This window comes from Alligator mississippiensis, chromosome 4 (assembly GCF_030867095.1).
Source record: "Alligator mississippiensis isolate rAllMis1 chromosome 4, rAllMis1, whole genome shotgun sequence".
In the NCBI taxonomy this organism is placed as follows: Eukaryota; Metazoa; Chordata; order Crocodylia; family Alligatoridae; genus Alligator; species Alligator mississippiensis.
The window spans coordinates 2,549,175-2,570,299 of NC_081827.1; the positions used below are offsets into that span (position 1 = coordinate 2,549,175).

At 62.1% G+C, this 21,125-nt stretch overlaps 1 protein-coding gene across 1 annotated transcript in view; it reads left to right on the forward strand.

Moving 5' to 3' along the window:
- SND1 (staphylococcal nuclease and tudor domain containing 1) overlaps positions 1 to 21,125 on the forward strand; it is a 227,842-nt gene that overhangs the window by 164,990 nt on the left and 41,727 nt on the right. Inside the window, exon 15 of the mRNA XM_059725618.1 lies at positions 9,877 to 10,018. Coding sequence (XP_059581601.1) covers positions 9,877 to 10,018 — 142 coding nt within the window. The remainder of the gene's footprint in view (positions 1 to 9,876; positions 10,019 to 21,125) is intronic.

A 21,125-nucleotide genomic window follows, 5' to 3' on the forward strand; every position in this document is an offset into this window, starting at 1 on the left:
CCCTGCCATGTCCTACAAGCCACCTGCTCTTGTTCCGTGGCTCCGGTGCCTGCTCAGACCCTTGCTCTGGGCATCTGGCCGTGGCTCTGTGCCTGGTCCTAGGCTTTGCTGAAGATCCTGGCACTCAGCAGAGACCTCCACTCCTCCATGGGAGGGGAGCACAAATGTAGGCTCACAGAGCCTGTCTCTTGCATGCAGTCCAGGCTACTGAGATGAAGTGTCATGCCCAAGGCCAGGCAGGCAGGCGGTAGCAGAGCAGGAGGCTTATCCGGCTGCTTGAGGCCAGCTTGGTTCTCATCGCTGAGCTCCCATCTCCCAACTGCTTGTGATGCTCAGATGTACGCAGCCTTCCTGGGGACCCTCTGCTGCTCTGGGTTGGTGTGACTGCAGCTAGCGGTGAGCCCTAGGGGGGACAGAGGCCGGCTCCAGGGCTGGCTGCAGCCTGCTTCCAAGTGGTATTAAGTGGAGTCCCCCGGGGTTGGCCCTGGGGCTGGTTTCGTTCAGCCTCTTGAGCAGCAACCTGGAGGATGGGATGGAGTTTGCAGCAGGTTTGCAGATGACACCAAGCTGCGGGGAGTAGCAGATGCGTTGGAGGGTAGGGCTAGGATTCGGAGAGACCTCGGCACGCTGGACTGAAGGAAATCTCATGAGCATTGCGCTGGGAGATGCCGTCCCGCGGATGCCTCCCCCTGCTCTCTTTGGCTCAGTGGAAGGATTTGTCCTGGGCAGGCAGGAGAGCTGGGCGGGAGATGGGCACCCACGGGCAGATCTAGGGGTTGCAATTGTACCTCCCCACCTTCCTCTTTGATTTCAGCTCTACCCAGACTTTAAAGCCGACTGTTTTTGAGCAGCCATGATGTTTCTGTTCATGAGACATGTGCTTTGACTTCATAGCTCGTTATAATCTACCTGTTTCCTGCTAGGGTCTCCTTATTCCACAGGCGTTAATGACCCTCTCTCCTTCTTTTTTTTAATGCCTTTTGATAGTCCACTCTCCAAACCAACCTTTCTTCTGCAATGCTGCTGTCTCCTCCTCGTTGTCGTCTTTCCTCTGGCATCACAGAATCAAAAGACCAGAAGGGACCTGTAAGATCATTGAGTCCAGTCCCCTGCCATAGGCAGGAGGTTAATGAGCTCAAACGAGCTCAACCTGGTGCTTCTCCAGCCTCCTCTTGAACACCTCCAAGGATTTTGTTCAGCCCATAGGACCAATCTGTCAAGGTCATCCTGGATCTCTACCCTTTCCTCGCATGTGCCCGCGTTTCCCCACAGCTTGGTGTCATCTGCAAACTTAATCATTGAGCTTTCCATCCCCTCATCCAAGTCCTTAATAAATGTGTTAAAAATCACAGGTCCAAGCACCGATCCCTGCGTGACACCACTGGAGACAGTCCTCCAGGATGAGACCATCCCATCGATTACGACTCTGGGAGCGGCCAGTTGTCCACCCACCTCACTGTAGACTGGTCCAGGCCAGCACCCTCCAGTTTAGTGAGAGGATTTCATGGGAAACAGAATCAAAGGCTTTGCTGAAGTCTACGTACATGCCGTCAACCGCGTGTCCCTTGTCCGGCTGGCTAGTTACCTGTCATAAAAGGACACCGGGCTTGTCAGGCACGATCTACCCTCCACAAAGCCGTGCTAGTTGCTTCTTAACACCCCACCGGTCGTGAGCTCGTAATTGGTGGCCTGCTTAACTACTTTTTCAAAATTTTTTCCTAGGACCAAAGTCAGACCGACTGGTCTGTAGTTTGCAGGGTCATCCCTCCTCCCTTTCTTAAGGATAGGTATCACATTGGCCCTCTTCCAGTCGTCTGGGACCACTCCCGAGTGCCACGGTTTTTCGAATAGCTTCTCCAGAGGCCCTGCTGCGAGCTCAGCCAGTTCTTTTGGGACTCTTGAATGCAGGCCGTCTGGCCCAGCAGCCTTGATAATGTCCAGATCTTCTAAGAGGACCCTCCCCTGTTCGGGACTGATTTCATGTGGTCTGTTGCCTTCCTCATATTCCTGGGCATCTGGACCGGTGAGCAGCTCCCGTGCGCTTTCTGGAATAGCGATGTGAAGTATGCATTTAGGAGCTTTGCCTTTTCATGGGGATCGGCCGCGAGCTGCCCCTCCATATTCAGTAAGGGTCCCACAGTGGAGCTCAATTTTTTCTTGCTCACCACGTACCTGTAGAAGGACTTTTTGTTGTCCTTTATTTCAGATGCCAGCCTGATCTCCATGCCTGCCTTGGCTTTCTGTATCTTGCACCTGCACACCCTGGTTACATAAGTGAACTCCTCTCGGGTTGTTGAACCATTTTTCCATTGCTTATATGGGTCTTTTTTTCTTTTCAGTAGTTCCCTAATATCCTTGTTGAGCCAAGCGGGTTTCTTGGCTCCTTTCCCACTTTTTGATCAGATACCAGCTTCCAAATCTGTGAGCTGCTCTTTGATATTATCGCCATGTGCCAGAGTCCATCTGCCCCGTCTGGGCGTTCGTAACGATCGCAGCTTTCGATGAAGCGCTGCGCTGTTTGCAGACACTGCGGTCGCACCGCGAGATGTTCATCTTGCAAAGTGTTGTTTCGAAGAACTTCTGAAGTTCGGGGGTGATCACGTGAACCCAGATGTAGAAATGACTAACTGCAGGAGCTGTCAAGACGCTCAAGATTTTGCTTTGGGAATCTGAATGAGATGCCATGCATCCTGGGCTGCATCGGTAGGAGCGTTGCTAGCAGATCAAGGGCAGTGATTCCTCCCCTCTATTCTTCACTGGGGAGGCCACATCTGGAGTCCTGTGTCCAGTTTTGGGCCCCCACTACAGAAAGGATGTGGACACACTGGAAAGAGCCCAGAGGAGGGGAACGAAAATGGTTGAAGGGCTGGGGGACAGGACGTGAGAAGAGGCTGACTTAGACCGAGGGGGACTGAATAGCAGCCTTCAGCTCTCTTCCGGGGGGTTGCAAAGAAGATGGAGCTGGACTGGTCTCAGTGGGGGCAGGTGACAGCCACGGGACCAAACGTCTGTGCATGTACCTGGTGCGTGGTCACTTCACCCCACGTCGACCGCCTGCTCGCAAACCAGGCGCAAGTTTGACGGCCGAGGAGTTGGATCTCTGATGCTGCCTGCATCGCCGCTCTGGGGGCTTCCCAAGCCCCGGGCCCAGTCTGGCACTGGGGATACCCGTAGCCTTGCTGCTTCCGGCTGATCTGGCCTCAGGTCTCCAGCAGACATGGCTCTAACCACAAAAGGTGGTGGGAGGCCTGGCGGTGCCTGTATCTGTCTCTAGCACTGGCGGTGTCCAGGAGAGGGTAGACAGGCCCTGGGCGGGAGGATCTAGGCTCAGCGATGCCCGTGCTCTGCTGTCGGGGTGTCCCAGGCTTCTGGGCTGTGCTGGTTGCCCCCTCCCCACACTTCTGCTGCATGTATTGGGGGGGTTTTAACCCTACCCCAGAGGCTCTGGGTGCTGCAGCCCAGGCTGGGCTGTGCCAGTGCTCCTGCTGCACCCACCCCGCAGGGTCCTGGCTGGAGGGTCTTGCCCCCATGCTCTGGCTCAGCCCCACGCTACACTGGGGCAAAAGGGGATTTCCCTCCTGGTCACACTGGGGGGTTTTGCCTTCCTCTGCAGCAGGGGCATGGCCTGGGCTCTCTGCAGTGTCCGTGACCCCCCCAGGTGCAGCAGGACGTTGGCAGCTGCGGCCCCCCTGTATCCCAGGGGCAGGGGTGATGTTGGGAGCGACTGTCATGTGGCTCCGAGGTCGCACACGGGGTTTATCTGGGCTGGTTTGAATGGGGCTGATCCCGTCTTGGGCTGGATGTGACCCTGCATGTCCCTGCCAGCCCCGCTGCTCTCAGCGGTCTCTACCGTGGGGGATACTTGCACTCGAACAAAGCTGTTGTGCCCAGGTGCTCTCTGCTCGCAGGGCTTGGCTGGACACCATCCCCTGCCAGGCCTGAGTCCTGGGGGTGCCACCCTGGCCTGGGGTGCACCCACCGCTGGCTGCGCCCGGCAGGCGAGGAGGATAAAAACATCCCTGGAAGCAGCAGGAAAGAATCTAGCAGGAGGCTCCCACGTCCCCAAGAGGCAGCAGCTGCTCTGCAAACACCCCCGCCTCCCAGCCTCCTCTCTGCTCTCTCCCCTTCTCATCTCCCTTAATTGCAGTTCAGGGGCTAACGACTCGATGTGCTCAGGCTGCATCCTGGGCCTAGAGGGATGCCATTCACCGGAGCGCCGTGGCACCTGACACCCAGTTAGGGGCCTGGCGTTCGTCCGTCGGCCGCAAGGGCAGCTCCCAGCGAGGTTTCCCATCTCTCCAGGAGCCAGTGGGAGCATGAAGGACTCCTGATGGCTCTTGACGTTGCGATGGACCAGGAACCCTCCCACCAGCCCTCACACTTGGCTCCCAGCGGGCCACGGCGTGGGACAAGCACGCGCTGGCGGCGGCTGCCCGTCGACGCGGTACTGTGCTCAGCAGCTGCTTCCCAGATACCGGGAGGCGCGTCGGACAAATTGGAGCCGGATCCCACCGGGGCTGTGCCGTCCAGACACGGGGGAGAGGGAGCCGGCGCGACGGCCGGACGCTCCCGTCCTTGTGGAAAGTCCTTGAATAATTTTGCATAATCGGCAGTGCCGCACATGAAAGGGCTGCGTTACGCTGCTGTTTCTCTTCACTGTATTCATGCATAATTTCCCTTCGATTCCCAGATAATTAAATGCAGGGAATGTTAAAATAATAGTAACGGGGGATGACAGCCGCCCAGGCTGGGAGCTGGGGGAGGAGAGGGGAGGCACCAGGCAGGGAGGCTGCAGGTGCCCTTCTGGTTGCATGGATGCAGTTCTTCAGAGCCGTGGCACCCGGGCCCTGCAATGCCACGTGGAGAGCCGTGGGCACCGGGTGTCAGGCAGCCGGTGCAAGTTACCCTTCATGGGAGGGCTTCATCCACCAGCACGTGTGTGAAGCCATGTAGCCATGCCTTTATGGGGGTCAGAGCCTGGCTTGCCTGGTCTGTGCTCTGGTTATGGAGGCTGCCTGAATGCCAGCAGTGCCTGGGCCGCAGGGGAGATGTCATCGGGCTTAATGACTTAATGTCTGGTTGGCAGCTGGTATCAAGTGGAGTGTCCCATGGGTCGGTCTTGGGGCCAGTTTTGTTCACTATCTTCATTAATGATCAGGAAGATGGCATAGAGCGCACCCTCCGCAAGTTTGCAGACAACACCAAGCTGGGGGCAGTAGTAGATAAGCTGGAGGGTAGGCCTAGGATTCAGTGACCTAGACACGTTGGAGGATTGGGCCAAAAGGAAGCTCATGAGATTCAAGAAGGACAAGTGCAAAGTCCTGCACTGGGGACGAAGCAGTCCCCTGCACCGGGGCAGGCTGGGGGTGACGGGCTGGGCAGCAGCTCTGCAGAAAAGGACCTGGGGGTGACGGTGGACAAGCAGCTTACCAGGAGCCAGCAGTGTGCCCTTGGTGCCAAGAAGGCTGCCGGCATCCTGGGCTGCATCGGTAGGAGCGTTGCCAGCAGATTGAGGAACGTGATTCTTCCCCTCTCTTCAGCACTGGGGAGGCCACATCTGGAGTCCTGTGCCCAGATGTGGGCCCCCCACGACAGAAAGGATGCGGACACATTGGAGAGAGTCCAGTGAAGGGCAACAGAAATGGTTGGGGGCTGGGGGACAGGACTGGTGAGGAGAGGCTGAGGGAAATGGGCTGATTTAATCTGCAGAAGGGAAGACCGAGGGGGATTGAATAGCAGCCTTCACCTCCCTGCAGGGGGGCTGCAAAGAGGATGGAGCTGGGCTGGTCTCAGTGGGGGCAGATGGCAGGACAAGGAGGAATGGGCTCAAGCTGCAGCAAGGGAAGGTGAGGTTGGATATTAGGAAAGACTTTCTCCTGAGGAGATGTTTAAGACCCGGCTCGATGAAGCCTTGGCTGGGATGATGTAGTTGGGGCTGGTCCTGCTTGGAGCAGGGGTTGGACTAGATGCGTCCTCCTGAGCTCTCTCCCAACCCTCCTTGTGTGTGATTTTGTGTCCAAGGGCCCTTATGGAGGGCTCCAGAGTCAGGGCAGCCCCTGGGCATCTGTCCCTGGGGATTTGTGAACAGCGATGGCCCTGGTATTGCACCCAGCCCCGCTGCCCGGGTCTAGAGCCGGTGGGGTTGGAGGTGGGGAGGGCATCATACTGAGGGTGCACGTGGCTGGTTGAGACCTGCCCCCTTGGCTCAGCTCTGCGCAGGGCTGGTTGGGATGAGGGGTGGGAGGAGCGGGCAGAGGGTAATGGCACCGTGGGCTGACAGGGTGGGAGAAGTCGGGCCAGGATGGGCCTTAGCAGTGGCGGTGCATTGGTTTCGATGCCAGGGCACCCGGTGCCTTGGCCAGCTGGTGCAGGGGCTGTGCAAGCCAGGAATGGCCGAGCCGGCTACGTGAGCGCTCCCTCCCGCCCTCTGCATCCAACTCCTGCCTCTCCTAGGCCAGCGGTTCCCAAACTCTTCGGGTTCCCGGCAGCCCTCCCTAGACTCCAGACGCCCCTCAGCAGACGCCAGCTCTTTGCTTTCACTCCTGCTTTCACCGTGGAAAATCAGTCGGCGGTTCTGCTGCCAAGGACAGGCCAGGACGGAGGATGCTACGGACATGAGTCCAGGGCAGGTGATTGCAAGCCTCGTGGTGCTAATATTGCACAGCCTGTGGCACCTTGAAAGGATCTCGTGGCACGCTGGGCACAAACCACCGGCAAGCTTTATGGGTGTGGGCTGGGGGCTGGCAAGCCAAGCCCCCGCAGTGCCCTGGAGTGGGGCACCTCTGCCCTGACGCGTGTTGGCAACCAATTCAGGCTGCGGCTGGGACCGGGTGCCGGTGAGGGGGACGTCGTGTGACCTGCCGTCAGCCTCCGTGGGCTTTGGAGGGAGCAGGCCATTTCTGGGGGGATCCTGGCATCTGTCGAGGCGGGGGGCCTGGAGTCTGCCAAGGTTGTGAAGCATTGCTCCAAAGGAAAGGAGAGGAAAAGTAGCCAAGGAGAGTGGGGGGCAGCAGGGGCTGGACGCGGAGCAGTGGGACACGCAGCGCCAAGTTCAAGTGCAGCAAGGCTGGGTGGGATCGGAGCTCAGGTGCCGCTTCCTACCCAGGATCATTAGGACCCAAGCCGGGGCCCGCTCCTCCTTTGGAGGCTCCGTGCCGCGGGCTCTGTGTGGGCACGGTAACTCCCGGCTGCAGCCGAGATGTTGCAAACCCTTGTCCTGTACCCCCTCCAGCGTCTCCTAGACTGACTGGGCCTGGCCTCGCGAGTCTCTCCTCCTAGGGAAGCCTGTCCATAGCGCTCCTCATCCTCGCTGCCCGTCTCCGTACCTGCTTTACTTCCCTCTGCTTTGGGAGGTGCACGGTCCAGCCGGTGAGTCCCTCAAACTGCCCAGGTCGGGCAGGAGGGGGATGCACTTCCTTCCTGCCTCTTTAACCCCCTCCATCCCCGCTCTGGCTCAGAGCTGGTGTCCAGCGGGCCCCGGGAAGGACCAGTCTGCAGATGCCAGCCGGCCGAGCCCTGACTCCCCTTGTGTCTGCGGAGATCAAATGCACCCACGCCTCTGTCAGCACCCGAGGGATGCACGGACCGTCTGCCCCTGCCGATGGACAAGCCGTGCTGCTCCCTTGCTAGCATGGAACCGGGGATAAATAAGCCCACCGCAAGCGAGCCGTCTTCTGATACGGGTGTCAGGCACCCGCTGACCGTGGCAGCTTCCCAGGCAAACCCTGCCGCTCGCTCGGCTCCTGCACCTCTGGTCCGTGCACGGAGGCTGCTCGGTTTGTAAACACGGGGCGTGCAGGTTGCTCTCGGAGGGCTTCTGCCTGGGCTGTGGTGCTGCTAGCAGCAGGCAGCACGGCCCGGCGGTCTCGTCCCGGCTCCACGACGGCTTCCCTCTCTCTGCGCGGCACAGCCGGGAAGTTTTGGAGCTTTGCCGCTTGCGCGGGGCGGCGGGAGGTATCGGGGAAGTTCAGCCCGCAGTGGGCTCCTTGCCGGCTTGGGGTTTTGTTTTATTTTTTTTGGAAGTTAATCAAATCGTGACTGCGTGGTGATTACCGCTAATTAGTAGCCTTCATTAGCAGCTCCCGTTGGTAGATTTGCATATGTTAGACCTAAGTGGTTAATAGTTGGGTAATGATTTTTTTTTTCTCCCCTGTTCCCCATGGCTTGCAGACTGCGGTTACGTGTGTTGTGTTTGGCTTCTAGGCTGCACATCTGTTAGCGTCGTTCCCGGGCACGTTCTCAGGGGGCCGGCAGGCGTGAGAGCCGGGAATCCCCGCGGTCCCGGGCCAACTATGCGTGCTCTCCTCCCTGCCGCCCAGAGCCACGTGTTCGGGGGGTTGCAGGTGGCTCTCGGCACTGGGCACCTTTTCGGGGTGTTACCCCTGCCCGTCTGTCTGGCAAAGGGGCTGGAGCCTGCAGCTGGGGGACGCTGGCAGGTTGGTTACCAGAGGGAAGTGGATGGAGGCTTCATCCCCCCCCAGGCCCAGACCTTGTGATCTTTCAGCACCCAAGGGAGGCAGGTCCCATGGAGTCACTGGGACTTGTGCCCCGCACGGTGCAGAGGTCAAGCCTTGCCCCGCAGCTTTGCAACGCTCACAGCCAGGGGACGGGGTTTGGGCACGGACCTCCCAGCTGCGCTGCTTGCTTTGCTGCTGCAGGGTCTGGCAGGTGCTTTTACCTCTCCCTGCCTCAGCTCATCTCCCCGGTAGACCCAATAAGCCTGAACCGAAGCATGAAAATCCCCCCTGTTGGGATTCATGAGCCCCCTCCTTTCCCTCCGTCCCACGGGTCGGCCAACCCCAAGCTAGCGCTCGCTCCTGTACCCGCCGCGGCCTTGGTGGTCATGCCAGGCTCCCCTGTTCAGCCCCACAGAACCAGGCTGCACCTGGAGGGGAGGAAGCTTATTCGGCTCCGGTGAGCTCCTGCGTGCCTTTTGCTTGCAGTTGTTTTTTCTAAATTAAGGCCACCATGAAATAAAAAGCCACCTGCCTGCATTTTATTTTAGGAGCTGCTTTTTTTCCCCGGTGAAATAAATCAGGAGCCCGGAAAGGCTGTCCTTCCTCGCTCCCCGCAGGCGCCAGTTGACGCCGGCGCCGGAGGCCTCTGCACCAAAACAGGCCGACGCTGTGTGCTGCCAGGGGTCCGAGTGGGAGGAGACGGCAATGCTGGGGCCGGTGCTGGGCACTGGCTTTGCAAACTTCGTTCCCTTCCTCGTCGCCAGCCCCAGCCTCTGGAGGCCGGTCGGGGTTTGGAGAATTCCCATTAGTGAACACACACGTACTTATCGTCCTACACAATCGCTGCATCGAGCCGGATGGGTCTCCCTGGTAGACGGGAGCGGGGCAGGTTGGGAGGCTGGACCCTCCAGCCAGGACCCTGCGTGGTTGGTGCCAGTGGCGCATTGGCACAGCCCAGCCCATGCCCATCTGGGGCTGCAGCACCAGTATCCTTGGGGGAGGTGAAACCCCCCCAACACGTGGCCTGGGAAGTTGCTCCCCAGCTCAGAAATACCCCGTTGTCCTGCCACCCGCTGGGGCTTCAAGCCACCGCCTGTGAAGTGCCCAGGGCGGAGGACTGGGCAGCTCAGGGGTGATGCTTGCTGTTTCATCCCCCCAGCAAGTGAGAGGTGACCTCGGGGCAGGTGATGCAGACCCCAGGCTAAAAGGGGTGCATTGCTAGCCTCACCCCCACCCCAGACATGTCCTTGCTGCACCCTGGCCCCACGGATCGGGCCTCGGGGCAGCCTGGCTGTGGCGGGGGCTGTGCTGAGGACATGCTCCTGTGCTGGATTCGGATGGGGGTGGTGGGGCCGTGGGTGCTCCAGGTCCGAAGAGGCCGACATGGCTGGCTTACGTCCCCTCTCCTGTCCCTCCGCAGGACACCCAGAAGGCCAAGCAGTTCCTGCCCTTCCTGCAGCGGGCCGGGCGCTCCGAGGCGGTGGTGGAGTACGTCTTCAGCGGCTCACGCCTCAAGCTCTACATGCCAAAGGAAACCTGCCTTATCACCTTCCTGCTCGCAGGTGAGCTGGGCTTGCGCTGGGCCAGGCGGGAGTGGGAGCAGCCCCTTTGCCGGGCACCGGATCAGTCCAGGGACCGCAGCCGGGGTGCGGGTTCGGCCCCCCGGGAGCTCCCATGTAGTACTTGCCGCCAAGCCCTCGAGTCGCGATGCAGGGGGAAGGCAAAACGGCTGACTGCCAGTGGCATCCTCGGGCTTGGCGTCATGCTTGTGCGTCTCCCACCAACCTCCCCACCTGGGGCCAAAATCGGTCTCTCCTTGCTGCTCGGGGACAGTGTGAGGCCAAGAGGGGCTTGGGCCGTGTCCCCACCAGCCGGGCTCTGTGGCAGCTCCTGGCAGAGTCCTCCCTGCCCTTATCTGCCGTGTCCCCAGCTCGGGGCCATCTTCATGGTGCAAGCTCGCGGTGGAACCGGTGTCCCAGGCTGGGGGGTTCCCGGGGGTGGCCGCTGTGCTGGCTCGGGTCCACCATGCAGAGTGTAGCGGCCGCCTGCCTGCCTCTTATAAGCCCCTAAAAGGGGTGTGGGGGTCTCCTGCCCTCTGCCCTGGCTCTCACCCTGCACCCCAGCTCCCCCCTCCCCCAAGCACCACTCAAATGGGGTCTAAAAGCCTTGGCCTTGGGGGGGGCAAGGCCCAGAGGATGGCAGATCTGTGTCGCGCACTGCCGGCAGCCTGATCCCAGCAGGGCCGGGGGGTGGGTACGAAGCTGCCCGTGCAAGAGGGGCGAGGGTCTGTGCTCCCCGCGGGTGGCAGGGGGCAGCTTGTTTTGTGCAGGCCTTACAGGAAGAGCGGACATGCAGCAACGCTCCTCCAGGCCGGAGGTGAAACGGGAGCCTTGAGCCGAGCTAGCGCGGCAGGGCTCTGGCCCTCGACATGCAGGGATCCTCCTGGGTCCGCACAGGGTCTCCGTCCTCCCCTTTCCTCCACCAGCAGCTGCCGCGTCCCGGGCACCTGCCTGCGGCGCAGGTGGCATCCCGCTAGCCTTCGCGTTTTTCCCTGGCGCGGCGCTCGCGGCTCCGTCAATGGGAGACAATGTGGGACTCTGTTTATCTCTTGTCCCTGTTTCTATGGCGATAACCGTGTATAAAGAATGACCCTGAACACGGATCGTTCACAACTCGGTTATGAAAAATTCAATAAGCATATAAATAGATCCCGCACGGAGCAGCCAGGCTCCGGCAAGCGGCCGTGCCCGGGCTGGGGTCTCGCAGCCGTCGCCTCGCTCTCGGTGTCGGGGCCCGTGCAGCGGTGTATGCTGCCCTGTTGCTTTCCATTGCCTTCCTCTTCCTCTCCCTGCCCGGGGTTTTGGGGTGCGCTCCGGCCCGCGTGCAGCCTGAAGGCAGGTGGACCTCCTGGTGACGGGGCTGCAGCTTGGGTGCTTGGTTTCAGACGTGCCGGGTAGGCAATACTGTGTCCCCCAGCGTGGGCCAGGGTCTCTGGAGCGGTGGAGCTGTGCTGATCTCTATAGGGCCCCCGTGGAGCCACGTGGAGCAACGTGCTGTAACACCTGGCCGGCGGCACCCGGGGCCCATCCCTGCACGGGCATGTCCCCGCCCAGGCAGGCGGGCGTTGAGCGGGCCCTCGCCCCGTGGGCGGCTGCATGCACGGGTATAAATAATCACGTCGTCTTATTTATAATCAACTCGCGTCAGAGTCAGCAGCACGAGGCGGGAGCAGAGGCCTGCCGTGCCCTGGAGATTGCCCTGTCCTTGTCCCCGCGGCCAGCCCGGGAGCGGGTTGTAGGGTTCCCCGTGGTCGGGGCAGGGGGTCGGCGCGCTCCGTGGCAGCTCTGACCACGCTCACGAGAGGGAAGGGGGCACGAGCCCTTCATTGCCGGTTTCTTCTGGCCCTGGCGTGTCCCAGGGCTCTTCGTTACCCAGCCGCATGGCCCGTGGGTACTCCCTTAATTAACTCTGTTAGCGGGACTGCCGTGACCTTTTAGCTTGTTGCAAGCGAGTGATCCCAAGCACGTTTCCATTGCATGGTGCTGCTCTGCGCCCGCTCACCCTCGAGCCACGGCAGGGAGCTGAGGGGGTCGCATCCAGTCCAAGCCCCAGGGCAGGATCAGTCCCAGACAAACTTTGTGAAACTACCATCAAGCTCCTGGGATCTTCCCCTGCCCTCCAAGCCGGCGCATGGTAGCAACAATGCCCCTTCCCCGGCCCTATAAGAGCCGGGGTCGCGGCTGTGGATGGGCCGAGGCGAGCGGCCGAGCTGCTCTGAGCTGGCCGGGGCTGGCCCAGGCTACGGGGTGACGCGGGACGTTTCCTGGCCCGTCACGACGAGATCCTGCCCGTCACAGTGTGAGAAACCAAGGTTGGCGCCCACCGGTCCCCCGAGTCCCTGCGAGCTGCCCGGCCATGCCAAACCCGCGTGGGCTCCTCGCCCCCTTGCTCTTGACGTGACGCTCGTCCCCCTTTTCCCCCTCTCGTCCGCGCGGGGCTAATGCTTTCCCCGCCGGCCCATCCCAGGGCATGGCGGTTAAATATATCCGTCCTCCTCCGCGGCGGCTCCGAGCCGGGTAATTTGGCGCGAAGGGAGGACGGTCTCGGCGGCCCGGTAATGGATGGCTCTGGGGGGGAGCTCGCCGGCGGGAAGTTATATTTAATCCCCGTTGCCGTGGAAACCGCCTCGCTGTCGCCCGGATCGGAGATTCGACGTCCCTCGGAAAAAGTTCTGCCGGTTAAAAATACAGTCGCGGGCTGGCGGTACAGCACAGACGTGGTTCCTCCGCTCGCCACGGAGATGCCGGCGTGGCAGGGTCCCAGCTTGGTTAGGGGAAAGCCGTCGGCACAATGGTGTTGGCATTGGCGGCAAGGTTGGCTTGGGCTCGACGCCGTTTCCAGCCGTGGGGCCAAGAATCCACCTCGTGGCGTGGTGTGGCTGACGTGGGTCTCCCCCTGCTCCAGCCCCACGTGCGAGCACGGAGGCCACGGGCTGACCATGCACTGGAGACCCCAAGGAAGCGTGCCGTGAGCCGGGGTTTGGAGCTCGGCTGGTCCAGGAGGGACAGTCCTCCGGCTTGGCGGACGTCGGTGTTGACGTGGCCGGCACCACGGGCCTGAGCCCCGTGGCTTTGCCTTCTCCAGTCCAGCCAAGGTGGGGGTCGGGTCCCAGGTCCTGCAGAAGCGAAGGTGTGGGGTTTCCCTGGTCAGGGCAGGAATTGGGGTGATGCCGCGGTAACCCGTCCTCTGCTCCGGACGGAGGTGGGCACGGAGAAATGCCGCCTCCTCGTTCCATCCGTGGCTTCAGCCTTCCTGCCCCCAGCACGGAGAAATGCCCCATCTCTTTCCATCCGTGGCTTCAGCCTTCCTGCCCCAGCACGGAGAAATGCCCCCGTGTCTCTCCATCCATGTTTTCAGCCGCCAGCCTGGACGGTTACCAGGGTGGGGCTGTTGTGGGGGCAGCTGGGGCAATTGCAGAGCGTGCCCCGCCAGCTGCTCCAGAGCTGGGGGGACCCAGCTGGGTGCCCCCGCTGACTGCATCGTCCAAGCAGCGAGCCCCCGGGACCCCAGAAAAGGGGGCCGGGAGGATGCTTCCCGTCCTTGCACCAGGGAGAGAGCAGCCGCCCACCTGCGTCCCCATGGGAGCAGCTCCGTTCCCTCCCTTCCCCTCCCTCCAGCTCCCCTCCGGGAGTCCTCCTTGATCGGAGGCTTGCTAATCAAGTTGTATACATTAATTACGGACTAAAAGGCAGGTAACATGCCAATTAGCATGGCGAACGAGGCACCGCGTCTGCCTGCCCCTGCTTGGGAGCTCGTACATCTGTTGGTATTTTTATTCCCGGGGTTAATTTGGCTTTTTTCTGGGCTTTTTTTTTCCCACCCCCCTCCCTTCCTCTGTCGTGGTTCAATTGGAACGTGGCGTCTGCGGCGGCGCTAGTCCCCTTTTATGATTCACGGGCTTGTTAACTCCCGGCCGCTCGTTAGCGCTTGCATTTTAAACGACGAGGCTGGTGGCGCCCCGGCCCCTCGCTTACGAGTGCTGCTGTGCGTGCTGCGCATACCGACGCCGGGATCTTCCGGGCCACTCTCCGCAGCCCAAAACACCCTGCCTCTAAGACGTGGCAAGCTCAGCCCCGACCCCAGAGCAGCCCCCGGGGATGTCCCCTGCCACCCTCCCCGCGTCAAAGCCGGCAGTTCCTGGGGGAGGGCAGCAAGCTGCTGGGGTGGCTCGGAGAGTGCAGATTTCCTGCCAGCGAGCCTCTGTCTGCTGGCGTCCCGAAGCTGTGGCTGCATTCGTACCCTGGGGGTGGGAGGCCTGGGGCCAGATCCCCGTTGATGCCCTCCTCGCCTGTGCACAAAGCCAGCCTGGCCCAGGTGCCGCGGCACGGCCGAGCCAGCATTGCCCAGGAGCTTTGCATGCCGGCTGGAGCCCAGCTGTGTCTGCAAGCGGGGCCGTGTCTTCTTTGCAGCAGTGGGTCGCCTGTGGCGTGGCCCCCGCATGAACTTGGCTTGCGGTGGAGCGGGAGCTCGTGCTCGGGGTCGTGCTTCTCGCCTCCAGCCCCTGTGGCAGGCATGCACCTTTGCCCATGGCCATGCTAAGTCGCATTCTGCAGTGAGAGCCCAGGGGTGGGGTGGGGAAACTTGGCCCTGGTTGCTTTGCTGGTGTAAATCAGTTGCATTCGGGTCTGGCTGGTGGCTGTGCGAATCTCCCCAGCCCTCTAAAGGGAAAGGCTGGGATTTGGGTGGGGAAGGCCTGAAAGGAAGCAACCCGAGACAGTCTCCGGTGTCCCCCCGGGCCGGTACAGCCTTGCAGTGCAGCTGACCCTCTGCCTGGACCCGGCCGATCTATCGCCCTTCTGCTATTGCCATGCCCGCCCCATCCCCAGTTCTCGATGCCCGTAGCAGGCTTGTTCGAATACCTTCGCAGCCTCCGTGTCCCCAGCGTCGCCTCCCCCCGAGCTCCCGGCATGCCCCGGGGTGAAGAACGATGGGCACGGCAGTGCAGAGGACGTCCCGGCGAGGTGGGCTTTGGGGCAGGGAGGGTGTAGGGTGCACGCGAGCACGTGCAAACGCCCCCGATGCGGCGCCTGCTGCAGGCACGTTGCAAGCCTGGCTGCTCTGCCGGCAGTTGGCAGCCGCCCGGTTTTTTTTGTTTTTTTCTTCCTGGCTCTAGAAGCAGCTTGGACTGGGGCTGTCTCGAAGCCAGTGGGATTGGCAGACTGTGGGACTGGCGTCTCCCCCATCCCCAGTCTCGGGTGGGTTTTAGGGGGATTCTATATACGGGCCTAGAGAAGGTGCCGAACGGCCCTGCCTGGGTGCGGGGATCGGTTGCTTCCTTTCCCCCTTTGACTCTAAACCAACTCCCGTGGGTTTCCGTTGCGTCCCTGGGGAGTCCCATGTGCGTCCAGGTCCCATCCTGTGTAGCTGTCTAGGCTGGGACCAGGGGCAGGGCATTTGAACCGCGCTGCCGGCCACGATGCCCGTCCCACCCCGTCTCTCCAGCAAACGCCTACTCCACGGGGCATGACCGAGCCATGCTGGATCCATCTCCGAGGAGGGGCCGCAGCAGCCCGGGGTGCTAGATGCAGGGGCAAGGTGAGCGCGGGGCCGGCCAGCCCCTAACTCGTCCCAGCTGGGCGAGACCAGTCCTCACCATCTCCATAAAAGAAGGGCACCGATACACACACGGGGCTGGGGTGGCCTGAGCATCCGAGCCTGACTTTTCTCAGCTGCCCCAGGGCACTAGTGAGACCAGGCAGGCACGGTGCACAAAGGCTGCACTGATGATAGCGTGGGGAATTGGGCTGCACCTTGGCAAAGACAGCTCGGGGCTGTTTGCGTGGCCGGGAAGCTGGGCCATCCGGCCGGCCCTCCGAGACCTTGCGGGGAGAGGCTGAGCCAGGTGGAAATGGGGAGCAGGGGCAGGGAGGGCACACCGTGCAGGCAGACCAAAGTTTTGACCTGAGTAAGCGGAGCCCAAACTCGGTGACGGAAGCATCTTTCCCTCTAATGAGCCCCGTGCTGCACCGATGAATTATTCAGCGCTCAAGCTAATAAAAGGCCGCGGGACTGTATGGGACCGGAAGCTCCCCGGGCCCCCCTAGGTTGAGTTGAAGAGGAAAGAGATGAGCCCTGCTGCCATCTGCCAGAGCTGGGTAGCTGTGGCCTGGCTGGGCTAACGAGCATGTGCTCGTTGCACGAAGGCCTGGAGGGGAGCCCCCGTGGAGCGGCACCGCCTGCCCCCAGGCCTCACCCCCGGGCATGGCACGTTTGCTCAGGGTGCGTGCACGGTCCTTGCCATGTGTGCCGGAGCACCACATTGCCAGGGGGGAAGGAGGGTACGGCATCTTGCTCCCTGGCGCTCACGGTCCCGAGCGAGAGGGGAGCACGTCACAGCCGAGGGGGCTGGGAGCGGAGGAGTGGGTCCCATCTTCGATGCATCAGATGCTGCCTGGGGTCTGTCTCTGCCCCCGGGCACCCACCTGCTCTTGGCACCTCGTGGGGCTTCTCCCTTCCTCCATGTGGCTTGCTGGGCTCTCTCCACCTGCCTGATCCCCTGCCAAGTGAATCCGTGGCCAAAAAGAGCTCCTCACCTCGGTCTCCGGAGCCAGCAGAGCCCACCGCTGCCCTGCTGCAGCTTGGCCCCTATAACTCCCCCGGGCAGAGCTGGCTCGACCCCATCCAGCAGGGCACGTGGGGAGCGCTCCCCAGGCCTGGGTGGGGGGTTTCTGCTGGAACTGCTGAAGCAGGCGCTGCCGGAGCGGGTGGAGGCGGATGTGGGTTAAGCTGTCCTCGGGGAGGGAAAGGTGCTTTCCTCAGCCTTTGTCAGCGCTCCTCGCCAGCTGTGTTTAATGCCTCTCCGTTAGCAGCTCGGTGGGGCGGGCAGGGCTGCTTTTCTGCTGAGTTGGAGGCAGCCGAGGCGCCTCTCTGCTCCCGGGTCCCGAGCGGAGCAAGGGGTCTTACCTGAGACTCGAGTGGGACCTGGGGAGGGGATTCGTGGCACCTGCCAGGCCACGTCCTGCTCCCTGGGTCTCTGTAGCAGTGCCCCAAGCCTGCGTGTACCTGGTGCCCTGCTTTCCAGCTGGCACGCAGGGGGGTGCCCTCTGCACTGGGCCCCCGACTTTTGCTCTTTCCTCCTCCCTCTGTCTTTTAAGGGGAGCAAGCCCACCCCTGCGTGCCCTGCCGAGACCCCTGGCTCTCATGCTCCCTGGCTGGTCTGCATAGGCAATGCCCCTGGCATGGGGTAGGGGAGGCACCTATCCCATCCGGTTCCCGGCTGCCAAGGAGCTTCGCTTCCAGCTCCATCAACCCTGCATCCCGCTGGGGAAACTGAGGCACAGGGTCTGGCCTGCAGTCATGCAGAGCTGGCGGGGCAGGAAGCCCAGGGCTCCCCCCCGGCTCCAGCCAGTGGGTGCTTGGACGTCCAGCCTTGGTCTCTGGCCAGTCCCGGGAGCGGTGTGTCTCCCCTGCCCGCATGCGGTGACACCCAGAGAGCCATTGCTGGTAACTGGCTAATTGATTAATTGCCAAAGTAATTACATCATGTGCAGTAATGGGCGAGATGGATATTGCCGCGCGCTGGGAGCGGGGGGCTGCGGGACCCGATCAATGCCTGGCGGCCAGCCCAGACCTGGCTTGTCCACAAGCGCTTTAAAAATAGCCCCTGGCCCCTCTTCCCCCCTGCCACCCCCCGCACTCACACCTCCGCCAAGCAATTAAATCAACGAGGAGTCGCCAGCACGCGGAGGGGCTCAAGGAGAGGGGAGATGGGTGCTGGTGAGGAGGGTCTAGGTGCAGCGATGCCCGTGCTCTGTGGGGGTGTCCCAGGTTTCTGGGCTTTGCTGGTTGCTTCATGTGTCGGGGGGTTTTAAGCCTCCCCCCGAGGTGGTGGGTGCTGCAGCCCAGGCTGGGGATGGGGCTGGGCTGTGCCAGTGCTCCTGCTGGCACCCACCCTGCAGGGTGCAGGCTGGAGGGTCTTGCCCCTGTGCTCAGGCACAGCCCCACTGCACTGGGGCAGGAGGGATTTCCCCCTGCTCACACTGGTCGCACTGGGGGGTTTTGCCTCCCTCTGCAGCAGGGGCACAGCACTGGCCTGGGCTCTCTGCAGCGCCCGTGACCCCCCTGGCAGCAGCAGGACGTTGGTGGCTGGCTGCGGCCCCCCTATATCCCCGGGACAGGGGTGATGCCAGGGGCTGTGTTGGGGGTGACTGTCATGTGGCCCCAAAGTTGGACGCAGGGTTTGTCCGGGCTGGTTTGGACAGGGCTGATCCTGCCTCGGGCTGGATGCGACTCCATATCTCCCCGCCATCCCCGTGGCTCCAGGACTCGGTGCCCACCAGTGACACCACCCTTGCCCTGGGCTCCCCGTCCCACTGCAGCGGGGGAGCGGGCCGGGTGTGTGCCGGTGCCGCAGCGCGCCGTCCCTGCACCGGTCTGTCACGGCGGCTGGGTGAGTTACGGCTGCTCTCCCCCCTCGTGAGATAACTTGCCTCCCCCGGCTGGATATATATGCAGAGATATATCAGCTGCTTTGCCCGCACTGATAAACGCCATAACTCCAGCCCCGCGGCATAAATACGGGGCTGCTGTCAGCCGCCTCGCAGAGCGTGAAAGGATTTAGGACCCTCGATGTCCACCAGGCCGCGGCCAGGCCAGTCACAGAGCCCAGCAGCTCGTTCGTGGCCCTGAGCGCCGGGGCAAGACCCTCCAGCCAGGACCCTGTGGGGTGGGTGCAGCAGGAGCATTGGCCCAGCCCAGCCCCAGCCCCAGCCTGGGCTGCAGCTCAGTCTGGGGATGGGGACCAGGCCATGCCAATGCTAAGAAGAATGGCTAAGCTTGGTCTTTGCTCCTCTCTCCCCGCGAGCTGGACATTGCAGTGCGTTGTGTTAATGGAGCCATTGCATGGTTCAAGTAGCAGGGCCGTTCCTTGCCCCCTCCCTGGCTGCATGGAGAAACACAACCCCCACATCCTGCCTCTCTGCAGAGGGGAGACCGGTGCCATTAGGGTACCGCTCAAGCCTCTCCATCTACACCAGCCCCCTGGTCTCCCAGGCAGGGGTTGTGCAGGCCCTGCAAGGTCCCCGGTGAAGTGCACGTTGTCTTGACGCGAGGCTCCCTTCGCCTCTCCTTGCTGCCTCAAAAACGCGGGAGGCTCTGAGCTGCCAGCGACGGGCCTCACCGCCGGCGGGGTTCAGTCACGGTTCCTTTAATGCCAGCCCCCCTAGCAGGAGACCCTTCTACCATCCCGAGCCACTACATTGCACCGCGGCCACCCGCAGAGTCGCCTCTTTGCCTCGTTAGCTAATGGAAACCATGCCGGCACGTGCTTCTGTTGCTAAGACATCTGTCTCCCTTCCCAGCCGGCTGCGCGCCTGGTGCGGGTCAGCCGGCGAGAAGCCTCACGGCCCGTCCGAGTGGGGTGGAAGAGCAGAGAGGGCACCATCGTGTTCCTGTGCTGATGGAGGGCTGGCCTGCGGGTTGCACATGTCTTGGGGCGCTTTTCTCCAGGACCCTGCCAGCCCGGAGCGCGCTGAGACTGTGCCATGTTCACAGGACTCCGGGGGCTGGGTCCTGGAGGAAGCCAAAGCTTGCCAGGCTCTCGGTCACTGGAGCAGGACCGCAGCCCCCTTGTTAGGGGTGATCGGGGTTGCAAAGGGGGGAAGAGATACAGCCCGTGTAGCCTTTTGCATGCTGCACTGCTGTGTCTCTGCTCCCCCCAAACAGCTCTGCGCGTGACCTCCAGCTGGGCCTGGGTCCACCCCAGAGGTGGCCGCTTTCAGAGCTGCCTCCTTTGCCCAGCCTCGGGGAATAAAGACGGAGCCACGGCGGCTTCTCAGTCTTTGCAGCCCTTATCGCTGCCTGCGGTGGTCCGGTGCCTTACGGCGGGTCGTTAAAGCTGAATGACGGTGGTCAAAGTAAGCAAGCAAAGAGCATCAGGCGGTGCTTTGATTCAGGGACCGGTCACAGGGCTGGGTCCCATCTCCCTGTGCCAGCCTAGCGGGTTTGGGTGCACTGGGGATGAGGGAACCGCCGTGCTTCTTGCCATCCCTTGTCTTTGCTGATAGCTCCGTGGGCGCACGGGCGCTGTCCTCCGATTGTGCCCGTCTGCGTCGTGGCTGGGGCGCTGGGCCATCCCCCACTACCAGACCAGGCCTAGCAGGCTCTGCGGATGGCATCGCTTCTCCCGGCTGCCGCCTGCCCCCCTGTTCCCTGCAGCCTCTATTTTTGTAGGGGCGACGATAAAAATACGTGCGGCTCCCACACTGGCTTGGCAGCACCAGCCAAGTTACCATCACGACTCGCAGAGCCGAGCGCCCGTGTGCCAAGGCTGAGGGGTGGGGGGGGAGCTGCCAGCACGAGGCCCCCGTGCTGCCAGCACAGTGGAGGGGAGGGGAGGGGAGGTATTGAGGGGGGAGCAGGCTGGGAAAGGAGTCACAGTGGGGGTGGCTTGAACGTGGCCTCTGCCACCAGCCCCCCACACTCCTGTAGGTTTCTGTCCTCCCGGCTCTTGCACCCCTCTGAGATCCTGCTTTCCGCCTTGCAGAGGTGTGGGGCTGGAGCTGCCCTCCTAGCTCTGCCACTGCTCGGGCAGATGCCCACGGTCATGTCATTGCACCTCCCCAGGCTTCATTACTCTTCCCTCCCTTCTTTGCATCTGCAGTAGGGGTTACAGGGCCATGCATGCCTGGCACAGGAGGGGGCACTGATCCTGTCCCCAGTCAAGCGGCATTCACACCCTCAGGGCTGTGGGGCTGATCCTGCCTAGCACTTGGCATGCTCTCACGTCTCTCCCAGGGACAGGGGAGTGAACCCCAGAGCCCTCACCCCCACCGGAGCCTACACTTGCTCTCAATGCTGCCCCGACCGTGCCGTTGGGGAGGGGTGGGAAACAAGCCACGTGCCCCCCATCCTCCTTTCCTGCTCTCGACAAGTCCCTGGACTCTCCCCACATCCCGCAGAGCAGCTCTGGGGGTGCCGGAGGGCACGGAGCCACCCGTCAGGGAGGCGATGGCAGGGAACGGCAGCGTGGTCCACCAGGTGGGCTGGTGCCAGGGACCGTGAAATGAGGGAGCCTCGGGCTTGCCAGACTGGAGCAGTGATTGCCAAGAGAGAGACGGAGGGGAGGGGGGCACGTTTAATCCCCGCCGCGTCGTGCCACTCAGTGCAGCG